Raw genomic sequence first — 21,110 nt, 5'->3', positions numbered from 1 at the left:
GTGTTTAAGTGGATGTTGCAGCTTTACTTATAACCTTTTAAAAACCAGAGTGGCAGGTATTTAAATAATTCCAAAAAGCTATTCACTGATTAAATCTTTGCTGGGGGGTTTACATGTCCTTTAATTGTGGTTTCAAAAAACTCTAAAGCCATTAAAATTCGGCCTTTAATAAATTGGCCTCGTAAGGGCAGTGAGCTCTGCAGCTTGAACCGAGAACATATTGTTTTGTGAGCTTTGCTTCTAATGTCATCTGTCCAGACCCAGAATCAGCAGTTGTTCTAATCCTTTAGTGCAATGACATAAAATTGCCCAAAAATGATGCAAATCTCTAAAAGTAAATAAGCGTGTAATGGAGAGAAAAGTGAATTTTAGCATAAAGATGTGCTTTTACTAATTTACTTGCGGCAATTGTGGGAAAAGAAAAGGCATTTTGAGATGTGTTGTCATCCACGATGACTCTTGAGCAACAAAATGTCCCATGTTTCATTGGCTCTATTATAAGGGCCTTGGGCCATTGGCTCTGCTTAGGGGGGAATAATGGTTCCTCCTTGCCCCGAGTGGACCCTTAGTTTTGTAAAGGCCAAATTCTCCCTGTAATGTAAGGCAGATCTACATAAGCGTTCCATGAGCTTAGGGTACCAGTAAAATTAGGGGACACTGTCATAGTGTGCATAACAAAAAATTCATGTCATGCCTCCGATCAATAACTACCCATTTCCACTCTAACTGGGTAACAACAACAGTCTTCTGGCCTTCATAGATTCTGTACATCAGTGGCAGTCTGCAGTCAACATAGCTACCATTGTAAGATTGCCAGATGACGAATGATAAAAAGACTGTTAAGAGGACTTCTTGCATACAGTCAGGACTGCCATCAGGGGGGCACTTTGGGTACTAAAGGGGGGCCTGGCTGTGCTGCACATTTCAAACTAGCCTGGCCCCCCTTGACAGCGCCGAAGCCATGCCTAAGCCGACGAAGAGCCGATGTCCCAAAGAGCCGAAGCCACGAAAGGAGCAGAAGTAGAAGTTCTGAAAGCCACAAAAAGACCCAAAGCCACCAAAAAGAGCTGAAGTTGAAGTTCTGTAGCCGCGAAAAGACCCCAAGTTTAAGTCCTGAAGCCAGGAGTTCAATTCTACTGAACACTAATTTGTTTTTTTATTAAACCCCTAGCTACCAATGTATTATTTTAATACTCTATAGGCCCCTGCCACCAATGATTTTTTTTAAAAAAAATATTCTTTGCTGCCCCAATGTTTCTTTTTAACTTGTAAGGGGGGCCCTGGCGCCAATGTTTGTAATGAGATTGTTACTGTAGCAAACAATCAGTTGAAATACCAGTTACAGGAGCCCCTTTGACATGGATAAATTGACTTTCGGTGTGACTTAGAATGTTTCCTGAATAACTGGTTTTCTACTAAGCCTACATTACCTATATACATGTATGGGACCTGTTATCCAGAATGCTTGGGACCTGGGGTTTTCCACGTAAGTAATCTTTCTATAATTTGGATCTCCATACCTTAAGTCTACTAAAAAAATCCTTTAAACATTATGTAAACCCAGTAGAATTGGTTTGCTTCCAACAAGGATTAATTATATCTTAGTTGGGTACTAGGGTACAAGGTACTGTTTTAATGAAAACTTTCCATTGATTCCTTTAATATAAAACCTTATAGAGCCTGCTGGTCTTATATAGTTGTAGGGGCAAGTCACATACAGTAGGCAAAAGATAGAAGCCACTTATGTTCTAATGAAGCTGGTTCTATTAGAGAAGAACGCCACGGGCGACTTTCAATGCAAGATCGTCAGTTTTGACGCAATGAGACTAATCACAGGCGTCATGTTAGATGCGCCGGATCTCAGGTAAGTAATAGGAATGTTGGATGTTGTCGCTGCGTGCATACAACACGACTGTCGGATGAAGACACAACATGCAGCATTCGCATCCGACAGTCGTGTCGTGCATCATTCGTCATTCCTATTACTTTTGGCGCATCCCACATGACGCCTGTGATTAGTCTCAGTGCATCAGAACGGACAGTATTGCATTGAAATTTGCCTGTGGAGTTCTACCCTTAGCCTGCACCTCCTGTGGAAGAACAATATTTGTTTCATAGGCGCCCTTTAAGAAATGTAGGGCCTTTTTCCTATTTCACCCTTCCGTATTGTTTTTAGGATGATGAATGAAAGTACACTGTGCAAAGATTAAACATAATTAAGGTTCTGACTGATACACATATATAAGTGTATATGATCAGTTTATCAAAGACCATATCTACTTGTATCCTTGCTATGCATCCAATTATTAATTTCTTTTACACACAAACAAACAGACAAAAGGGGAAAAATGAAATGGTACAGGTATGGGACCTGTTATCCAGAATGCTCGGGACCTGTGGTTTTCTGGATAATGGATCTTTCCGTAATTTGGGTCTTCATGCCTTAAGTCTACTAGAAATCCATTAAAACATTAAATAAACCCAATAGGCTGGTTTTGCTTCCAATAAGGATCAATTATATCTTAGTTAGGATCAAATACAAGGTACTGTTTTATTATTACAGAGAAAAAGGAAATAATTTTTACAAATTTGGATTATTTGGATAAAATGGAGTCTATGGGAGCCATTCTGTAATTCGGAGCTTTCTGGATATCGGGTTTCCGGATAAGGGATCCAATACCTGTACATAGGAATAATATAGAATGAGCAATTTATTTGGCAGGTTTCAGTATGAAAAATTGCCCATAGACTCCTATGTATTGAGAAAAAAAAGTAAAAATGCTTATTGACCGAAAAAATAATATGGAATATATTCTCTTTTTTTCTACATATTTTCAGCTCTTAAATCGGGGTCTCTGACTGTCTTTGTTACTTTTTCTCTTTTTGTTCAGGCTTCTCCTATTCTTTTCTGGACCCTTGTTCAGAGCTGCTGAACAAAAAGCTAAATAATTTTAAAAAATTAATACTAATTGTGTATTGTCTTAGAATATGAATGTCTACATCATACTAAAAGTTAATTTAAAGGTGACCCACCCCTTTAAGGGAAATTCTTTTGAGGGCAGGAGTAGGCGGTGTTAAAATCTAAAATGCCTATTTAATTGCATTTGCTTTTTAAACTCTCAGTTGAGCTGGATTGCAGGTTTGGTCAGCATTCCCAGGTTTTGCAGCAACATTGACTTGACCAGAAAAAGTGTAAGAATTTGTGCTTCTCCAGGTAATTTTATTATATATATATAATAAAATACACATATATATATATGTGTGTGTGTGTATGTATGTGTATATATATATATATATATATATATATATATATATATATATATATATATATATATATATTTATATAATATATTTTTTCTTCTTCCTGAGAACAGAACTTGTGAGCAAGGGTGGGAGAGAGCACTTCTGAGAATGCTGGGAGCAATGCATTTTAATGTCCAAAAACTGATCAAGTTACCAGGTTTTAGATTTGATAATATGATGAAAATAGTTTCCTATTTGTGGGGTGGAAGTGTGGCATAAAAATATAAAATGAACATATATCAACAAGCGAAATTTTGGTCAACATTTCGACCGTTCTCATTGTTGGTTGTTCATACAATATGGGGCAAATTTACTTAAGGTCGAATATCGAGGGTTAATTAACCCTCGATATTCGACTGCCGAATTGAAATCCTTCGACTCCGAATATCAATGTCGAAGGATTTACCGCAATTCGTTCGATCAAACGATTAAAATCCTTAGCCTATGGGGACCTTCCCGATAGGCTAACATTGACTTTGGTAGCTTTTAGGTGGTGAACTAGGGGTCAAAGTTTTTTTTAAAGAGACAGTACTTTGACTATCGAATAGTCGAACGATTTTTAGTTCGAATCGTTCGATTCGTAGTAGAAGGTCGAAGTAGCCCATTCGATGGTCGAAGTAGCCAAAAAAAAACATTCGAAATTCAACTTTTTTTTCTTCTATTCCTTCACTCGAGCTAAGTAAATGGGCCCCTATATGTATGGGATATATTATCTGGAATGTTTGGACCAGGGTTTTCATGATAAGGGATTTTTCTTTAATTTGTAACATGGTGCTTTAAGGCTACTAAAAAGCTTTTAAAAGGCTGTAAAGAAAGTGCTGCAGTTGTTAAGCAGGTTTTGTTTGAGAAAAAATAGCCTTTATTTCTTTCTTTTTATCTACCAATTAATGGTTGATCAATTAAACTTCTCACCAGGTTTTCCATTCTTTGTATGAAACCTCTTAAATCAAATGTTGTAAAGCGAGTGCCGCATGTGACTTATATCGTGCATGCGATTTGAGTGTTAAACAAAACAAAAATATATTTAAAACAAAAATGGTGATATGAGTATTTGTGGGTTTGTTGGCGTGACTCACTGCTTATCTGGTTTCCCCTTGGAATGCAGATTGCAGAATCTAAGGGGGCTGCAAACTTGGGTGGAAAATAGACTGCTTACGTGGCAGGTAATGTTTGCACCAGTGATATGGGGCATGGATTTGAAGGAGTAAGGTTTGTTATAGATAAAAGGGGAAGTAGGGATTGCAAGGGCAGGATGCCTGGTCCAAAGCTTGTCCACACCAGCATGTTTGCTATTTTGGGTGAAAATGCTGGGGAGGGACTCCCTGAATTAGCATGTATGGAGTAAACAGACTTTCAGAGCACCATGTTGGACACTCACTCTAGTACAAGAGGGGGAAAGAGTGATAGGACGGAAAGGCAGGTTGTAGTAATACAGGATATCGATGAGTGAAGGTTTTTTTCGCCATGCATAGATCCAAAGGGAAATTCCACATCACTCCATCGGCAGATTTTTTTGCGAAAATGTGAAAGTTAAAAAACGCAACAAAAAATGCCCATTGACTTCAATGCATATGGAATGGGAAAAACCACCCATTGACAATGCATTTGGAGTGAGAAAAAAACACCCATAGATTCTAATATATTTTGCTCCAAAAAAATTGCCACAACAAAAAAAGATTGCCCTCAAAAAAAGTAGCCCATAGACTATAATGAATGTTGCTATTTTGCTACAAAAGTTGCTGCCACAAAAAAAACTGCCCATAGATTTTAATGTGTTTCGCTAATCTTTCAGCGAAGCAAAACGGGGCGGATTCGCTCATCAGGACAATACAGGACTCAAATATTACAAAAGTGGATAGTATAATCTGTTGCAAGGAGCCTCTTCTGTCCTTACTATGTATTACCTTGTGTGTAATAGACATACAGATAAACCTTCCCACACTCCAGTGATTCTACCCAGAAAACTGAATTAAGGATCATTTGCAGAGAATGCTTGTCAATGGAATATTCTCTAGAAGAATTCTTAGTGGGGGTGCCACAGGGTTCTATATTCGGCTTTACTGAGTTTGCTTATAATGCCCTCCTCCAAGTCATTAATTAACAATGTATCTGTGTTTGAGTGTGACCCAAAACAATGCAGGCCAATCCAATTAATTCCATCCATAATGTAGTTTTAATTGTAGAGAGATCTGGACAAACTGGTTGAAGAAAATTGTAGAGGCTTTGGGGCTGGCTCATGCCACATTTGTTTTAGGGTGGGCTCATGTTTAGGACAATTTATTTTGTCTTTATTTTCCTTCCTTGGACATTTTTAACAAGTGGCCACTTCAAGCAATTTCACCAACACCAACAAGACATATATATGACCTAAATGTACCCGCCCAATTGAAATTGACCTGAGCATAAATGAGCCTATGAATAAGTGCCCCAACAGGCACGAAACGCGTTTATGTCCTAATACATTTTTTCAATTTTTTAATTGATTGTTTCATTATTATTGGAGGTCCTCACATGTTTTTTTGAAATGCTGAGCGTAAATGTGTTAACGAAGTTTGCTAGGAAGAAAGTAACGCTAGCGAAAGTTCGCTAGCAGAAGTTGCGCTGACTAATTTTCTCTGGCAAAACTTCGACAATTGCCAGTGTTTGTCTGCTGAGATGTAACTTTGTAACTATGTACTGATTAGTAAATTTGCCCCTACAGTATGTACTTATATCCGTGCACTAATATACTTATTTTAAAGTGACCCTTTGGGTATATATGTACAGGGTCAGACTGGGGGGTCCGGGGCCCACCGGGACTGGTGTCCAGGGCCCCCCTCTGGCCCCCGCTACCTACTTGTTAGGAGAATCCCTGCTCGGCGCCCAGGCGGCACATCGCAAATGGCGCGCATGCGCAAACGGAAACGGCGCGCATGCGCAAATGGCGCTGCGATGCGCCGAAATGTTTTTATTATTTTTTTTAAAACTGTTTGGGAGAGGGGGACTGGCCCGTCCGACACTGTATATGTATTTACAACAACTGATTGGCTAATAACTGAATAAATATATTCAGTTATCAGCAAGCTGGTGTAGAGTGATTGTGAACTGCATATGGTTTATGGATGGCACAAATAATTTCTCGATGTCTATACCTTGACTTTTCCATAGCGGATCCAGATTTTTTTTTCTTTTACATTTTCATACATAACACATTTTTTTTTTTTGAATGTACAAATATTTTTTCTGACAATAGTGCACTGCCTTTGTTTGCTTTTGTAAATGGTTTACTGAGGGAACAGCCGTATAAGCACTTGAGTATAATGGACAACTACCAGAGATGTCCAGGTAAGTATGCTTGTCTGATGTATATTACTACAAACCACTAGCACTTTTTGAGGATGGCAAATATTGTAAAGTAACAAAATAAACTAGACCTTATTTTTTTAATATGTTTGTCTTTATTCTTGGCGCATAGGCTACATCATGTCTTCAAGTGTGTATCTAGTCCTTGTGCTCTCATTGTCACTCTTGGTGACTCTGGCATCCACCGGTATGCCAGGTGCTCCAGTAGCTGCTAATACTGGTTCCGAAGAGGTTAAGAATGCTGCCAACTTTGCCTTGGAACGCTTCAATCTTATGTCCACAAATAAACACATCTATAAACTACTAACAGTGAAATCAGCTAAAACACAGGTAATATATCAGAGATATCAAAGTTGATCTAAAACTTTCTAAGAATATGCGTTCAGTTGCTTGACCATACCTATGTAAGATATAAAGATATTACAAATCACATGGGTGCTCCAAGGCCAAATAAACATGCATGCGGTTAACTGCAGAGCGACCTTGTTACCCTTGTTAGGGAGCAGCAGCAGAAGAAGTCCGCAAAGGGGTCCTGTCCTTACCACCTGCTCTGTTCCATGTTATTACTGTTTATTCTGCTCCTGTTCCCTGTATAACATCCTGGTTCTGACTCTGGCTTGTTCCCGGCCTTCTTGAGTTTGACTCACGATTCTGCTCCTGTGATCTGGTTCTGACCCAGCCTGTCTATGTCCAGCTCCTTTCTTACTGGCTTCTTCGCCAGAGTATATGTTTGGTGCCCTTGCCTGCCCCTGTGTGTGTATTTGATTCTCGTGTGATAAGTCCTGGCAGCACCCAAGTAGCTGAGGGCCAGGTCCAAAGCCAAAGTTGGTTGTTATAGGCAGAAGACATGTCTAAACAAGAATCCATTCACTTCCCTGGGGGTTTGTGTTTAACGTATGTGACAATAAATCCTTGTAAACTGCATAAAAGGTGCTGATATACCAAATTAATATTTTTAATAAAGTATCTCTCTATAAACAGTCAATTGAGCAATATCATTCATTTGCAGGTTGTTGCTGGAAGGAACTACATTTTGGAGATCATTATCGGTGCAACAAATTGCCAGAAAAATTCTCACTATAATCTACAGGCCTGTAAATTGACACTAGGCGCTAATGCTAAGGTACAAAGTTGGAGACCTGAAAAAAATTCATCCAATTATTTTTCTTACGTTTTCAGTTTAGAACCGATGGCAGAACCTGAATATTTTTTTAAATTAATGCAAACCAGGATATGGACAAGTCACTTTAATTGTTTTAAGTACACTGGTGGAGATTTAGGCGTTTTTCCCCCATATTGAAATTAAAGTACATGTAATATGAGAGTTTATTTCCCCATATACATTAATAGTCATGTGATCACTAATTTGTATGCACTGGTCACTGTGAGTTAGTATTAGACACACTAGTTACTTTACCGACTTATATTGTAAATAATATTCAATGATTTTATCTGGGTAAAAGTATGAGTCCTATAAGGGGGTTACTGTACTTTTTGATCTGTATTATATTCAAAAAATATTAGTTGATGCCAGTAGAAGCAGCCAGACTGACTCTGGTGTTCAGTTTTATGATTACACCAATAGTGCTTAAATATACATTGTATGCACAAATCATTTGTACCGTACTAAACGTCCTTTATTTCTATTTTGCTGTTACAGTTGCAGAACTGCACATTTGAAGTTTACGTTTCATGGAATAATGTGATGTCTCTTTCAAAAAGTACCTGTAAGACCTTGTGAAACCAACTACAGAGCTATGAACTAAATATCGCTTGCTTGTCTGTAGAATTTGATTCACATTCATTAAATTACACTGTAAATCAATGGGATCGTTCTCTATAATAAATGCAGAGCAATAATAATGAATTTTGAATCATATTGCCCTATCTTTGTACTTTTCTGTTTTCTTGAAATCTGCACTTTCATTTACATTAAAATCATTTAGCGCATCAATATTTGAGAGACTTGATATTTATTGGAAGCCCAGTTCAGTTAGACAGAGCTCACAAATCCTGAGCATACATTGGAAAACCAAAATAGGCATGGAAGGAGTTTCCCTTCCAAGACATTGACCTGGCATTGGTGTTGATGGGATAACAAACATTTATACCTTGGAACTTTGCATATAATCTAGTTAGGCTTCATGGTGACAAACGAAACAGTCAAAATTCCTAGAAAACTCAAGAAAATCCTCATCGCTTCTTTGTTTGAGAGACTTGGTGTAGGTCGGTGTTTTTCTAACTATTTTGATTCAAGACCACAGCCATGTTCAATATTTGGTCAGGCACCATCTAATAACAAGGTTACAGATACTGTTTAACAATATAACATGGCTATATGAGCCTTTAAATGCTATCAAGAATATCTAGGACAGGAAATAACAGTTCCCACCCTAAAGGTGGCAAAACATGGGCAGATTTAAGCAAGGGATTCGGCCAATCAGACCAACTTGGCAGCTTATCAGGTGTGCCTGACAATGAGGCCCCTTTCTTTTTTTTTAAGAAACTGCCACTCAATATGGAAAAACTTTACTTTCTGGAAAACCATGAAATTGAAACATTACATTAATTTGTATGGATTTTGGTACCGTTGAATGAGAAGTTTCCAAGCCAACTCAGTGATTGTGATTAGATTTTCTTTGATTGCCAACTCATTTTTTTCATCTATTATCAGAGGATTCTTCTTTTTTTATGTATTAGGTTGGGGTGCTGAAAATGATTTTTTTTTTCAAACTTTTAATGAGATGTGAATTGTTAGAAAGCCAATCCATCATGAAAGGGACAACCAGAGGTATACAGTACCAACATGTAATTTACACTACACACCAAGCTGATTCCTAAGTTTAGTCCGAGAGGAACAGGGGTTATGTAAAGTATACTGCATGTAGTTCTTTTATTCTAAGCCACCTTGCCTTTCAAATAATTCATATAAGACAATAGTTTTATTAAATTCCAGATTGCTTATATGGACTTTTCCGATGCTTCCAAGTTACATGTTTCCCCATGGGTAAAAGAAAAGCTTCCACTGGGAAGTGGGTCTAGGATTCAGCTGTTATAGCTTTAGAGAGCAATCTTCTAATGGAAGCAGTAACACAGGGCTGTAGATATGGAGCTGTCTAGGGTAGGGCTTTGAAAAAGCCTATAATCGGCGAAACGTGCGTCAGGCACTGTAGCTGCGCCGCTTAGTTCTTTAGAAGTTTATGATAGGGGAAAAGAGAACCGCAACGGAAGCTTTATAGCGGGAATGAGAAACTTAGGGAGGTGGAACGGAGGAAATCGTTATCACGTGGGGGGTTTGGAATCCAATTGAGCACACATATAGCCACTCTGTCAGTACAAGGTGTTGCTTTTTTAGTGTCTATGGAATAGGCCATATAACATAGGTGCCTCTGAGAGGACACAGTGTTAGTTAAAAACAATTTTGCACACTGTACTGTACAGTGGTTGACTATATTACCATTACAATATACAGGGCTACGTGTCCTGAATTTTATACATAGCGCAATTCAGATCACTCGTGTGCTCAATGGAGACTGTTACAGATCAGTTTCATTCCTAAACCCACCCTCAAGAGAGAATTTAAAGGCCTGACCTAAAGATCAACTCTTACCAAATTATTAACTCCACATCTACCCTCTCACTATACCACTGTTACAATTGCTCACTAATGTTCTCTATGTACCCCTTTCTTACCAACAATTCATTATAGGGCAATTGGGTGATGTAGGATCTCGAAGGAAACAGTCTAACGAATTAATTACGCTGTAATCACCTACATACTAGATCGAATCTCCACCCTCTCTTTTTAATTGTTTTTTAAGTGGTTTTATCAATTAATTCCCTCTCACAATTTATGAATTTTTAGGATTCAATAAAAGTTATATTTTATCAGGTTTCTCATCCATGGGTCGTGTCGTGGGTCCAATCATGTATCAATGTCCACAATAAGCACCTCGCACTTTAAAAGTTTTTTATTCCACAATGAATTTCACAAGATTTTTCACTTTATTAATTCTATTTTATTAATTACAAAAGTAATCTTCACAAATTAACACAATCGATTTATTCGATTTATTCACGATGAATTAGTTGATCACAACGTCTTCTGAAGACACAATCACGTACACAAATTTGCAAATAGATTATGCAACGCCATATACTGCTTTCTTTTTGTCTCTCTCTTTGAGCACTGAAGCAATTTCTCATTTATAGGAGTTGTCAGCACATCTATACCTAGTGGTTCATCGGCTCTCGGTTAAGGGACTTCCTTAGGGAGCGACATTTGGTTAGAAGGTGCGGCAAATACCAATTTCTTTTACCCTAAAATAAACCCCCTAGTAAAGGAGAACTAAACCCTAAAAATGAATATAGCTATAAATGCCATATTTTATATATTGAACTTATTGTACCAGCCTAAAGTTTCATAGTTACATAGTTACATAGTTAAATTGGGTTGAAAAAAGACAAAGTCCATCAAGTTCAACCCCTCCAAATGAAAACCCAGCATCCCTACACACACCCCTCCCTACTTTTAATTAAAATTCTATATACCCATACCTATATTAACTATAGAGTTTAGTATCACAATAGCCTTTAATATTATGTCTGTCCAAAAAATCATCCAAGCCATTCTTAAAGGCATTAACTGAATCAGCCATCACAACATCACCCGGCAGTGCATTCCACAACCTCACTGTCCTGACTGTGAAGAACCCTCTACGTTGCTTCAAATGAAAGTTCTTTTCTTCTAGTCTAAAGGGGTGGCCTCTGGTACGGTGATCCACTTTATGGGTAAAAAGGTCCCCTGCCATTTGTCTATAATGTCCTCTAATGTACTTGTAAAGTGTAATCATGTCCCCTCGCAAGCGCCTTTTTTCCAGAGAAAACAACCCCAACCTTGACAGTCTACCCTCATAATTTAAGTCTTCCGTCCCTCTAACCAATTTAGTTGCACGTCTCTGCACTCTCTCCAGCTCATTTATATCCCTCTTAAGGACTGGAGTCCAAAACTGAACTGCATACTCCAGATGAGGCCTTACCAGGGACCTATAAAGAGGCATAATTATGTTTTCATCCCTTGAGTTAATGCCCTTTTTTATGCAAGACAGAACTTTATTTGCTTTAGTAGCCACAGAATGACACTGCCCAGAATTAGACAACGTGTTATCTACAAAGACCCCTAGATCCTTTTCATTTAAGGAAACTCCCAACACATTGCCATTTAGTGTATAACTTGCATTTATATTATTTTTGCCAAAGTGCATAACCTTGCATTTATCAACATTGAACCTCATTTTCCAGTTTGCTGCCCAGTTTTCCAGTTTAGACAGATCACTTTGCAAAGTGGCAGCATCCTGCATGGAACCTATAGTTCTGTATCAATAGCAGCAATGATCCAAGACTTTAAACTTGTCATAGGTGGTCACCATCTTGGAAAGTGTCTGCTCAGTGGGCTCTGAGCAGCTGTTAAGAAGCTAAGCTTAGGGGTTGTAGCAAATTATCAAGCAGAAAATGAGGTTGGCCTATAATATAAGATGATGCTACAGGGCTGATTATTAAAATCTGATGCTAGGTGGTTTCTGTGCTGCCATGTAGTTATTATCTGTATTAATTACTAATCAGCCTTATATTGTGACATTTCTATTCTATGTGTACTGTATATTGTGAGTGGGTCCCTAAGCTCAGTAAGTGACAGCAGCACAGAGCATGTGCAGTGAATCTGCAGAAAACAAGATGGGGAGCTACTGGGGCATCAGAGACACAGATCTTCACTGCAAAAGGACTGTGGTTGCCTAGGGCTGGTACAGAAACCCAAAACATAATGTACAACATTTCTAGCTACTTCTTTAGTTAAGCTTAAGTTCTCCTTTAAGGACAATGTCTCCACACTGACAGCCTGGCCCCTGATCTCTAGTGGTAAAGTGACCTTCATAGTAAGCAACCAATATTTATGAACACCGTGGTCAAGAATATAATAAAAGTAACATTCCCTTTGATGGCTTAAGTAGTGTAATGGTTACATTCAGGCCCCTTAAATTGTACAAAGGGCCTTTGCTGATGTATTTGTAGGATAGCTATATGGTTCTCAGAAGAGAAAACATTAGAGAGGCCAGTTATCAAAATTAACATGACTGATCTAGACTAAACCCTTCCTAATATACATCACCTCCCCCAATTCTTCTACCACATAGAAACCGAAATCCTGCAAGTAGGTTCCTACTACTAAATAGGAGCAATATCCTGCTTGGAATTATACATTATAACAAATACATCATTGAAATTGGGAACTGGGGAATAATTGGAAAAAAAAGATATTGTAAAAGCAAGTAGCCTTATGTGATGTGTCATTAGAAGGAGTCAGGCGAAAGAACTGTAAAGTGATTACTTACTGGCCAAGGATCAACATGACGCTCACTTCTGAGGGAGAATGCAAGTCTGTTCATTAACAACGGTTCAGCCCTTATCTATAAAGGAAATACATTTTTTTATGCACATCATCTTTTACAGCAAAAGGCCATCATCCACAGAGTTTATTTTAAAGGAAAACTATACCCCCCAAACAATGTAGGTCTCTATAAAAAGATATTGCATAAAACAGCTCATATGTAAAACCCTGCTTCATGTAAATAAACCATTTTCATAATGATATACTTTTTTAGTAGTATGAACCATTGGGTAATCATAAATAGAAAACTGCCATTTTAAAAAATAAGGGCCGCCCCCTGCGATCGTATGATTCACGGTGCACACAAACAATCTAAACAAACCATACTTGTTAGGTCACATGAGCCAATTAACAGACAGAGTTCCGTATTTTGCTTCCACACTTATTCCTGTTACAGTTAGAATAGTAGTATTTCTGGTCAGGTGATCTCTGAGGCAGCACACAGACCATCACAAAATGGTGGTTCACGGCAAGAGATGTAAAAGGGCAATATTTACTTAAATATATATAGCAGTTTGGTAAGATTCTTCAATATGCCACTTAATATGATGTAAACTATCTGTTGCTTAAGTGTTCATTATGGGGGTATAGTTTTCCTTTAAAGGGGTTGTTCACCTTGAAACATCTAGTTGTTTTCTGATAGATCATCATAAATAACTACTTCTTCCAATTACTTTCTATTTGTCACCATTTTTCTAATAATGAAGTGTAAAGTGTCTTTTTTCACCTTCTAAAGCAGCTCTGGGAGGGGGGGTCGCCGACCCTGTAAACAGTTCTAAATTGATATATTTAGTTGATACATTTCTTATCATTATCCCTGCAGTCTCTGGGTTTCATTACAGGCAGCTGGCAGAATTGATACAATAATTGCTAAAACTAAATGTTGCAAAATTGTAACAGTTCAGAATCTGCACCTGAATTACTAAGCTGCCAGACTCAAACACCAGAGACATTCTACTTTAAACTTAGATTTTAGAAAAACAGTAAAAAATAAATAATGGAAAGTAAATGAAAAAAGTCTTTATTTCTCGGCAACAATCTGAAAACAACTGAACTGAAAAAAAGTGTTTGGAAGGGAACCTACCCCGTTAAGCAAATTATTATCATTCTTAAAAATTATTTCCTTTAAAATGCAGTTTCTGGGAGAAATCAGTTTCCTGTACCAGACTGCTGTGTAGCACAATGTCATGTCAGAATAAAGTAAGCTCTGGGGTCTTCTCTATTTAGGTGTCTAGAAACTACAACAAGAAAACATTGTAATAAAAGCAAAGTTTATCAAGGTATAATTCAAACCTTAAATAAATTGATTGTTTCTACCTTTCCACTATTATCATGTGAAAGATGCAACCTATACTAATTATGAGCTGCCCCATCAAATACAGAGATGTCAATTTTTTCTGGAAATTATTTTGGCCACCACCCATATCCATACCCTGTGACCTCATTCACACACCCTGCCCAGTATATAAATCAGGGAAACTCTACAATACAGGATGAGCTTGTTTTGTTTCACAACCTGCAAACTCCACCGCAGTTTTACACTATTTGCTTCACCCTAAAAAAGAGTGACTAAAAGAGTCAATGAAATACACTGAGATCATAAGAGCAGTGTGTGTAATTTTTGTCTCAATATAAGATGTGTGGTTGCATTCTCAACTAATAAAGGTTTTATTAGTCAAATTTCATAGGTTGCTGTTGTTTTTTTAAAGGGATCCTGTCATTGGAAAACATGTCACGCATCATTTAATAGTGCTACTCCAGCAGAATTCTGCACTGAAATCCATTTCTCAAAAGAGCAAACAGATTTTTTTATATTCAATTTTGAAATCTGACATGGGGCTAGACATTTTGTCAATTTCCCAGCTGCCCCTCGTCATGTGACTTGTGCCTGCACTTTAGGAGAGAAATGCTTTCTGGCAGGCTGCTGTTTTTCCTTCACAATGTAACTGAATGGGGCAAATTCACTAAGATGTGAAGTTGCGCCAGGCGCAACTTCGCCAGGCGTAGTTTCGCCAGCGCTCCGCAAATTCACTAAAATCCAAAGTTGCGCTCAGGGGTAGCGTAAGGTTGCGAAGTTGCGCTAGCGTTGATTCGCTATGTAAAGCGAAGTTACGCTAGCGAAGGCTAATTTGCATACGGTGCCAAATTCAAATTTCAATGGAGGAATACATATCAGCACTACAAATGCCAAAAAAACCTTCAAATCATCAAATAAAATTTTTATTTTGCCCTACACATGTGCCCACTGTCTAGGTAAGTTGAGTCAGGAAATGTAGGGGGGAAGCGTTTTTTGGGACTTAGAAAAAATTTTGACTTTTTTTGAAACAATCCCTATCTACTCTATTGCGCTTCGCCAGGTCTGAGGTGGCGAAGGAAGTCTAGCGTAAAAGGTAGCGTTCAGTACACTGCGCAAGTTAGTGAATTTGCATAGTTATGTCGCTAGCGAAAATTCGCCTGGCGAAACTACGCCAGCGTTCGTTAGTGAATTTGCGCAGTAACGAAAATGCCAAGCGCTAGCGAATTAACGCTAGCGTTCGGCGCTTCGGCGCTTAGTGAATTTGCCCCTATGTGTCTCAGTGGGACATGGGTTTTTACTATTGTGTGTTGTTCTTAGATCTACCAGGCAGCTGTTATCTTGTGTTAGGGAGCTGTCATCTGGTTACCTTCCCATTGTTCTTTTGTTTGGCTGCTGGGGGGGGGGAGGAGGGTGATATCACTCCAACTTGCAGTACAGCAGTAAAGAGTGATTGAAGTTTATCAGTGCACAAGTCACATGACTTGGGGCAGCTGGGAAATTGACAATATGTCTAGCCCCATGTCAGATTTCAAAATTTAATATAAAAAAATCTGTTTGCTCTTTTGAGAAATGGATTTCAGTGCAGAATTCTGCTACAGCAGCACTATTAACTGATTCATTTTGAAAAAATATTTTTTTTCCCATGACAGTATCCCTTTAAGGTAAACTTTTACAGGCTGCTTTTTAATGGATGCATCTGAACCAATACGTTTATCAACACAATACAGAGCAAGCATGGAGGTATATACCATGTACTATTTGGTGTTAGTACTCTGGTGTATTCTGAAGTCCATGGAGAATTGCAGCTGCCTCACTTTTTTATTTTAGGATGGAGAGAATTCTATCCAACAACCTTTCCTGTTGTTTAATTTCTATGTTTTGCTCTAATGAATTGATATTTATTATTACAATTGTGTGTCCTAATTGTTGTCGGCAGATATGATATGAATGTTGCAGTGTATTATAATATTTTAAGACCCTTCTATTGCAACTCTGTATCTTTACACTGGACTTGGAAGGTCAGATCCAAAGCCTATACTAAACCGAATAATGATAGGTTAAATCAGATTAATTGCCTTCAGGACAATTAGTGCTAATATAAAGCCATAAATGCAGATATGACTTTCCAATTTGCATTTGCTCTTCATTCGTTTAATATTATAATGAACCTTGTGAGTCCTAGATCTTTATTAATTCCGACATTCAGGAGAAGTATACAGTATGTATGACTGGAAGGGTGCTGCTTGATGAAGCCCATCATATGGCTGAAGAATTCCTTTCCCGCTACAACAAACAGAGGTTGGCTTGTGTGAGATTTTTCTGTTTGAAGAAGGGTAAACTTGGTTATTTACCCACTTCATAGCTCAATATATCCCTAAATTATATTTTTGCCCATCTTAAGGGTTTAGCAGGGTTGTCTGCTCTGGAAGCTGCACTTTATAGTCCACCAAGCAGCAATAGAACATTTTTATTCTAGGGGTTTTTCCTATTTCACCCTCTTGAACTATTCTCAAATTTCTTAAATTAAAGTGAACCTGTCACCCAGACACAAAATTCTGTATAATAAAAGTCCTTTTCAAATTAAACATGAAATCCAATTTAAATTTTTTATTAAAGCATTCATAGCTGTTGTAAGCTCATTTAAAAATCTCCGCTGTCAATGAAATATTGTCTGCCCCTCCTCTATGCCTTAGGCATAGACTGCCTGCTTGCTATAATTATGAGTTCCCAGACTGAAGGAAACAAGATTCAAATAATTTAAATCATGTAATTAAAGTTAATTGCTTGATTAAAGGAAAACTATACCCCCAAAATGAATACTTAAGCAACAGATAGTTTATATCAAATTGAATGACATATTAAAGAATCTTACCAAACTGGAATATATATTTACATAAATATTGCCCTTTTACATCTCTTGCCTTGAACCACCATTTTGTGACTCTATCTGTGCTGTCTCAGAGATCACCTGACCAGAAATACTACAACACTAACTGTAACAGGAGGAAGTGTTGAAGCAAAAGGCAGAACTCTGTCTGTTAATTGGCTCATGTGACCTTACATGTGGTTTGTATGTGTGCACAGTGAATCGTACGATCTTAGGGGTGGCCCTTATTTTTTAAAATGGCAATTTTCTATTTATGATTACCCAATGGCACATACTACTAAAAAAGTATATTATTATGATAATGGTTCATTTACATGAGAGACACTGGACATCTTATTGAAAAATTATCCACTCTTATTTGGTTGGACACATATCACTGGATTTCCATGGATGTTAAATCCTTATACTCCATGATCCCACATAATATGGGTATACAAGTCATTTCAGACACTTTGAGGGAATCACATTCCCACACACCAGATTTCATTCACTTTATTTTATTGGTCCTTGAATTTTTATTAACACACAATTTCTTCCACTTCGATGGGGGTTACTAACTCCAGAGACGTGGCACTGCCATGGGGGCATCCTTTGCCCCTTCGTATGCGAACCTCTACATGGGCCGCTGGGAGCAGTGCCATGTCTATGGATGTGCTAACCCCTTTCGTGATCACATCATTTGGTATGGCAGGTATATCGACAACCTGCTATTCATATGGAATGGTCCTTTGAGTTCAATTGATGAGTTTCATCAATACCTCAACACAAATCAATATAATCTCCAATTATCACTCGAGCATCACAATGACACAATCACGTTTTTAGATCTAACCCTAAGAGGGAATACATGTATTAAATCAATCGACACGGAAATTTTTAGGAAACCTACGGCGGGCAACACAATTTTAAAATATAATAGTTGTCACCCCCAAACACACCCTGAACAGCATCCCTTACAGTCAGTTTGTTAGGTTCAGGAGAAACTGCAGTCAGGAGGCCATATTTGATCGCCAATCACACCAATTAGGGCATAGATTGCAAGATAGAGGATACCCTAAACACCTCATAAGGAGTGCACATGAGAAAGCTAAAACAGCACCGGTATCGGGGAAAGAAAAAAGAAGGCTAATCCAGGACCATTCAGATCACACCAAGCCACAAAAACAAAAAATGTTCTTTGTCACGGAATATAGTGAGGAATATGATCAAATTTGTAAGATCATTAAAAAATATTTACCTATATTGGAGGGTGATATAAAAATGTCTGAAATTTTGGCTCAAACCGAGGTCAAATGCGTTCCAAGAAAGGCCCCCACCTTAGGTAAAATGCTGGCACCTAGTCTAGTCTCATCTGCTCCATCCAACTTGGCGGACAATTGGCTAAGGGTAAAAGGTATATACAAATGTGGGGCCAATACCTGCAAGACATGCCAAGTCATCTCTATTGGACCGGAGTTTAAATCCAATGTGTCAGGGCAAGTCTTCAAAAACACAGGGTTCCATAACTGCAATACCAGAAACGTTGTATACCTCCTAGAGTGCAGCCACTGTAATAAACAGTATATGGGACGTACATCCCGCATGCTGAAAGAAAGGATAAGGGAGCACATCAGAAGTATTACCAATAGAGAAGAGAGCACCCCGGTTGGCAGACACTTTAAAACATGCTCACCCAATGGTCTAAAAGACCTAAGGGTGAAAGTTATTGAAAAGGTACGGGTCCCCATCAGAGGAGGTGATATTATGTATAGATTAAACCTCAGAGAGGCTTTCTGGATCCTCAAATTGGATACTAGGATCCCTAATGGTCTAAACTACAGACATGATATTAGCTATTTATATTAGAGATGTTAACACATTGACTTTCATCAAAACAATAAAGTGAATGAAAGATAGCCTAGTCAAGATGGGTGCATGTGACACGCTATATCTAGGCAGAAACTTTTTCAGCCTCCCCGTTAAAAACGACCCCTTTAGGAGGGGGAACGTATCAGAATCATCCTCGCTACAATATTTGTCCCTACAGTTTGTTTGGCTTTTAATTAATGAATATTGTTTCAAAGAATTCTTTTTAATTGTTTCACTTTGTTTCAGTTTTTAATGGATTTAAATAAAGGTGTAGTTTTATTGAGAGCCCACTAGAGGGCACTAGTACCTTTTGTATAAAAACCCAGCTGTTGCTAGTGAACTGCTAACCTATGACTAAGGGATAACTCCCGAAACGCGTTAGGTCTTTCCAGCAGGAACTCCAATAAACCCCATTTTCAGAAGTGCCGTCTGCTTTTCGATTTTTGTGTGTACAGTGGGGACACTGTCTGACTGAGCACCTGGCCTGAGGGGAGAGCGGTGAGCTGTTTGCGGTCCTTTTTTTGCTCTTTTGTCTACACATTTACATGAAGCAGGGTTTTACACATGAGCTGTTTTACTCGGTATCTTTTAATAGAGACCTACATTGTTTGGGGGTATAGTTTTCCTTTAAGTGCTTGATTAATGCTATAAAATAGGATTTTTAATAATTTTTTTTGGGTGACTTCCCTTTTAACAAATCGGTTTTATCTCGTTTGCATCATTTCAGACTTATGAACAATTAAGGCAGGCAATTTTATGAGCACTTCTATGGGGCTTTAAATTCTTCTTGATGAGATTACACAAGTTTTATTATCTCTTTTGCTAAACAAGGCAAACGGGGAAATTGAAGTAACTGTATGTTTGGTCCTTGTGATTTAGACAATTAGAATACCAGTGCCCTTTAAGAAAGGCTGAAGCCTTTCATTTTGGTAAAATGGCGAAACAAATGATTAGAATGTATCAACTTGCTACAAAACTACGCTGAAGTTGTCAACATGTTAAAAAAGTAAGATTTCACTCTTCTGGTTTCACAAATCCTATCTTGCTGGGGTGCAAATTATTTTTCCACAAATGATTCTCCTAAAGCTGATATCCAATCTGAATCCCCAAAGAAGCAGCAAGTGGATTTGGTTGTTTATGGAAACGTAATCAAATATTGCTGCTAATATCATACAGGGCAAGGAATTGTATGAAATTGTAGATGCAATGTAACATAATGTTATGTATATATATACTTATATCTACCTGTATATTTCCTAGAATATTACAGGAAACATATGGAAGCCCTGCAAAGATTACAGCTAATTGTTTGGGCCACTGTATGAGACACATATATACCTTGGACAAGGTTACTGGAATCTGATATGAGAATGTGTGTCATGGCTTCAGTCACAAGTTATTTGCCAAGGAGATTACTCTACTAGCTAATATGGAGCAATTCTGAATGTGCTGTCACCCAGCTGCTGGACTGGTGAATCAAAACACGGAATTGTGCCAAATATCATTGCCCATAGGTCTAAAAAGCTGGTCTAAAATCTGGTATAATCATGAAAACAACATTTTTATAGAATCTCTAATCACTGTGACAGATTACTGTAGCATATTAACCTGGGCCATAGATCTTTCCACAAACCCAAGCTTGTTTACACCTTTGTGTAAAACCCAACTAAAAATGTAGTTTTGGTGCATTACTGGCCTGTGAAATATTATGCACAAAGTCAGGCTTTCTTTTATGGTGATGGGATGGCACACAGAGCTTTTTGTCACCACCACTTAATCTCCTCCAGTGCAGGCAACAAAACATCCAAAAATACCTTTCAGTTGGTGTCAGTGCGTGACAGGGGCCAGTATTACAAATTTGCCAAAAGGGGGGTTGTGGGAGCACTAAAAAGGCTAAATAAAAGTATATTAAGTATAATGGATGTGCGCATTCCCTAGTCCCCTGTCTCATAAGTAATTCAGTATAAATGCAAGTGCATGTGTTTACA

General features: G+C 38.1%; 1 protein-coding gene across 2 annotated transcripts; it reads left to right on the top strand.

The window, feature by feature from the left end:
* Window positions 1–3,113: 3,113 nt before the first annotated feature.
* Window positions 3,114–8,524, top strand: LOC108716611 (cystatin). Of its 2 annotated transcripts, none has more exons than XM_018262865.2 (4): window positions 3,114–3,214; window positions 6,758–6,975; window positions 7,655–7,768; window positions 8,306–8,524. In XM_018262865.2, exons 2-4 carry the CDS (start codon window positions 6,766–6,768, stop codon window positions 8,384–8,386), a joined length of 405 nt encoding a protein of 134 aa, XP_018118354.1. In that variant the 5' UTR covers window positions 3,114–3,214; window positions 6,758–6,765; the 3' UTR covers window positions 8,387–8,524. The 2 variants fall into 2 exon arrangements, with proteins under 2 accessions (XP_018118354.1, XP_041418288.1); XM_041562354.1 differs by having other exon boundaries at window positions 3,129–3,192.
* Window positions 8,525–21,110: the final 12,586 nt, after the last annotated feature.

This window comes from Xenopus laevis, chromosome 5L, assembly GCF_017654675.1.
Source record: "Xenopus laevis strain J_2021 chromosome 5L, Xenopus_laevis_v10.1, whole genome shotgun sequence".
Classification (NCBI taxonomy): domain Eukaryota; kingdom Metazoa; phylum Chordata; class Amphibia; order Anura; family Pipidae; genus Xenopus; species Xenopus laevis.
Note: the sequence above shows the minus strand (reverse complement) of the source record. Positions and strands in the feature narration are given on the sequence as shown.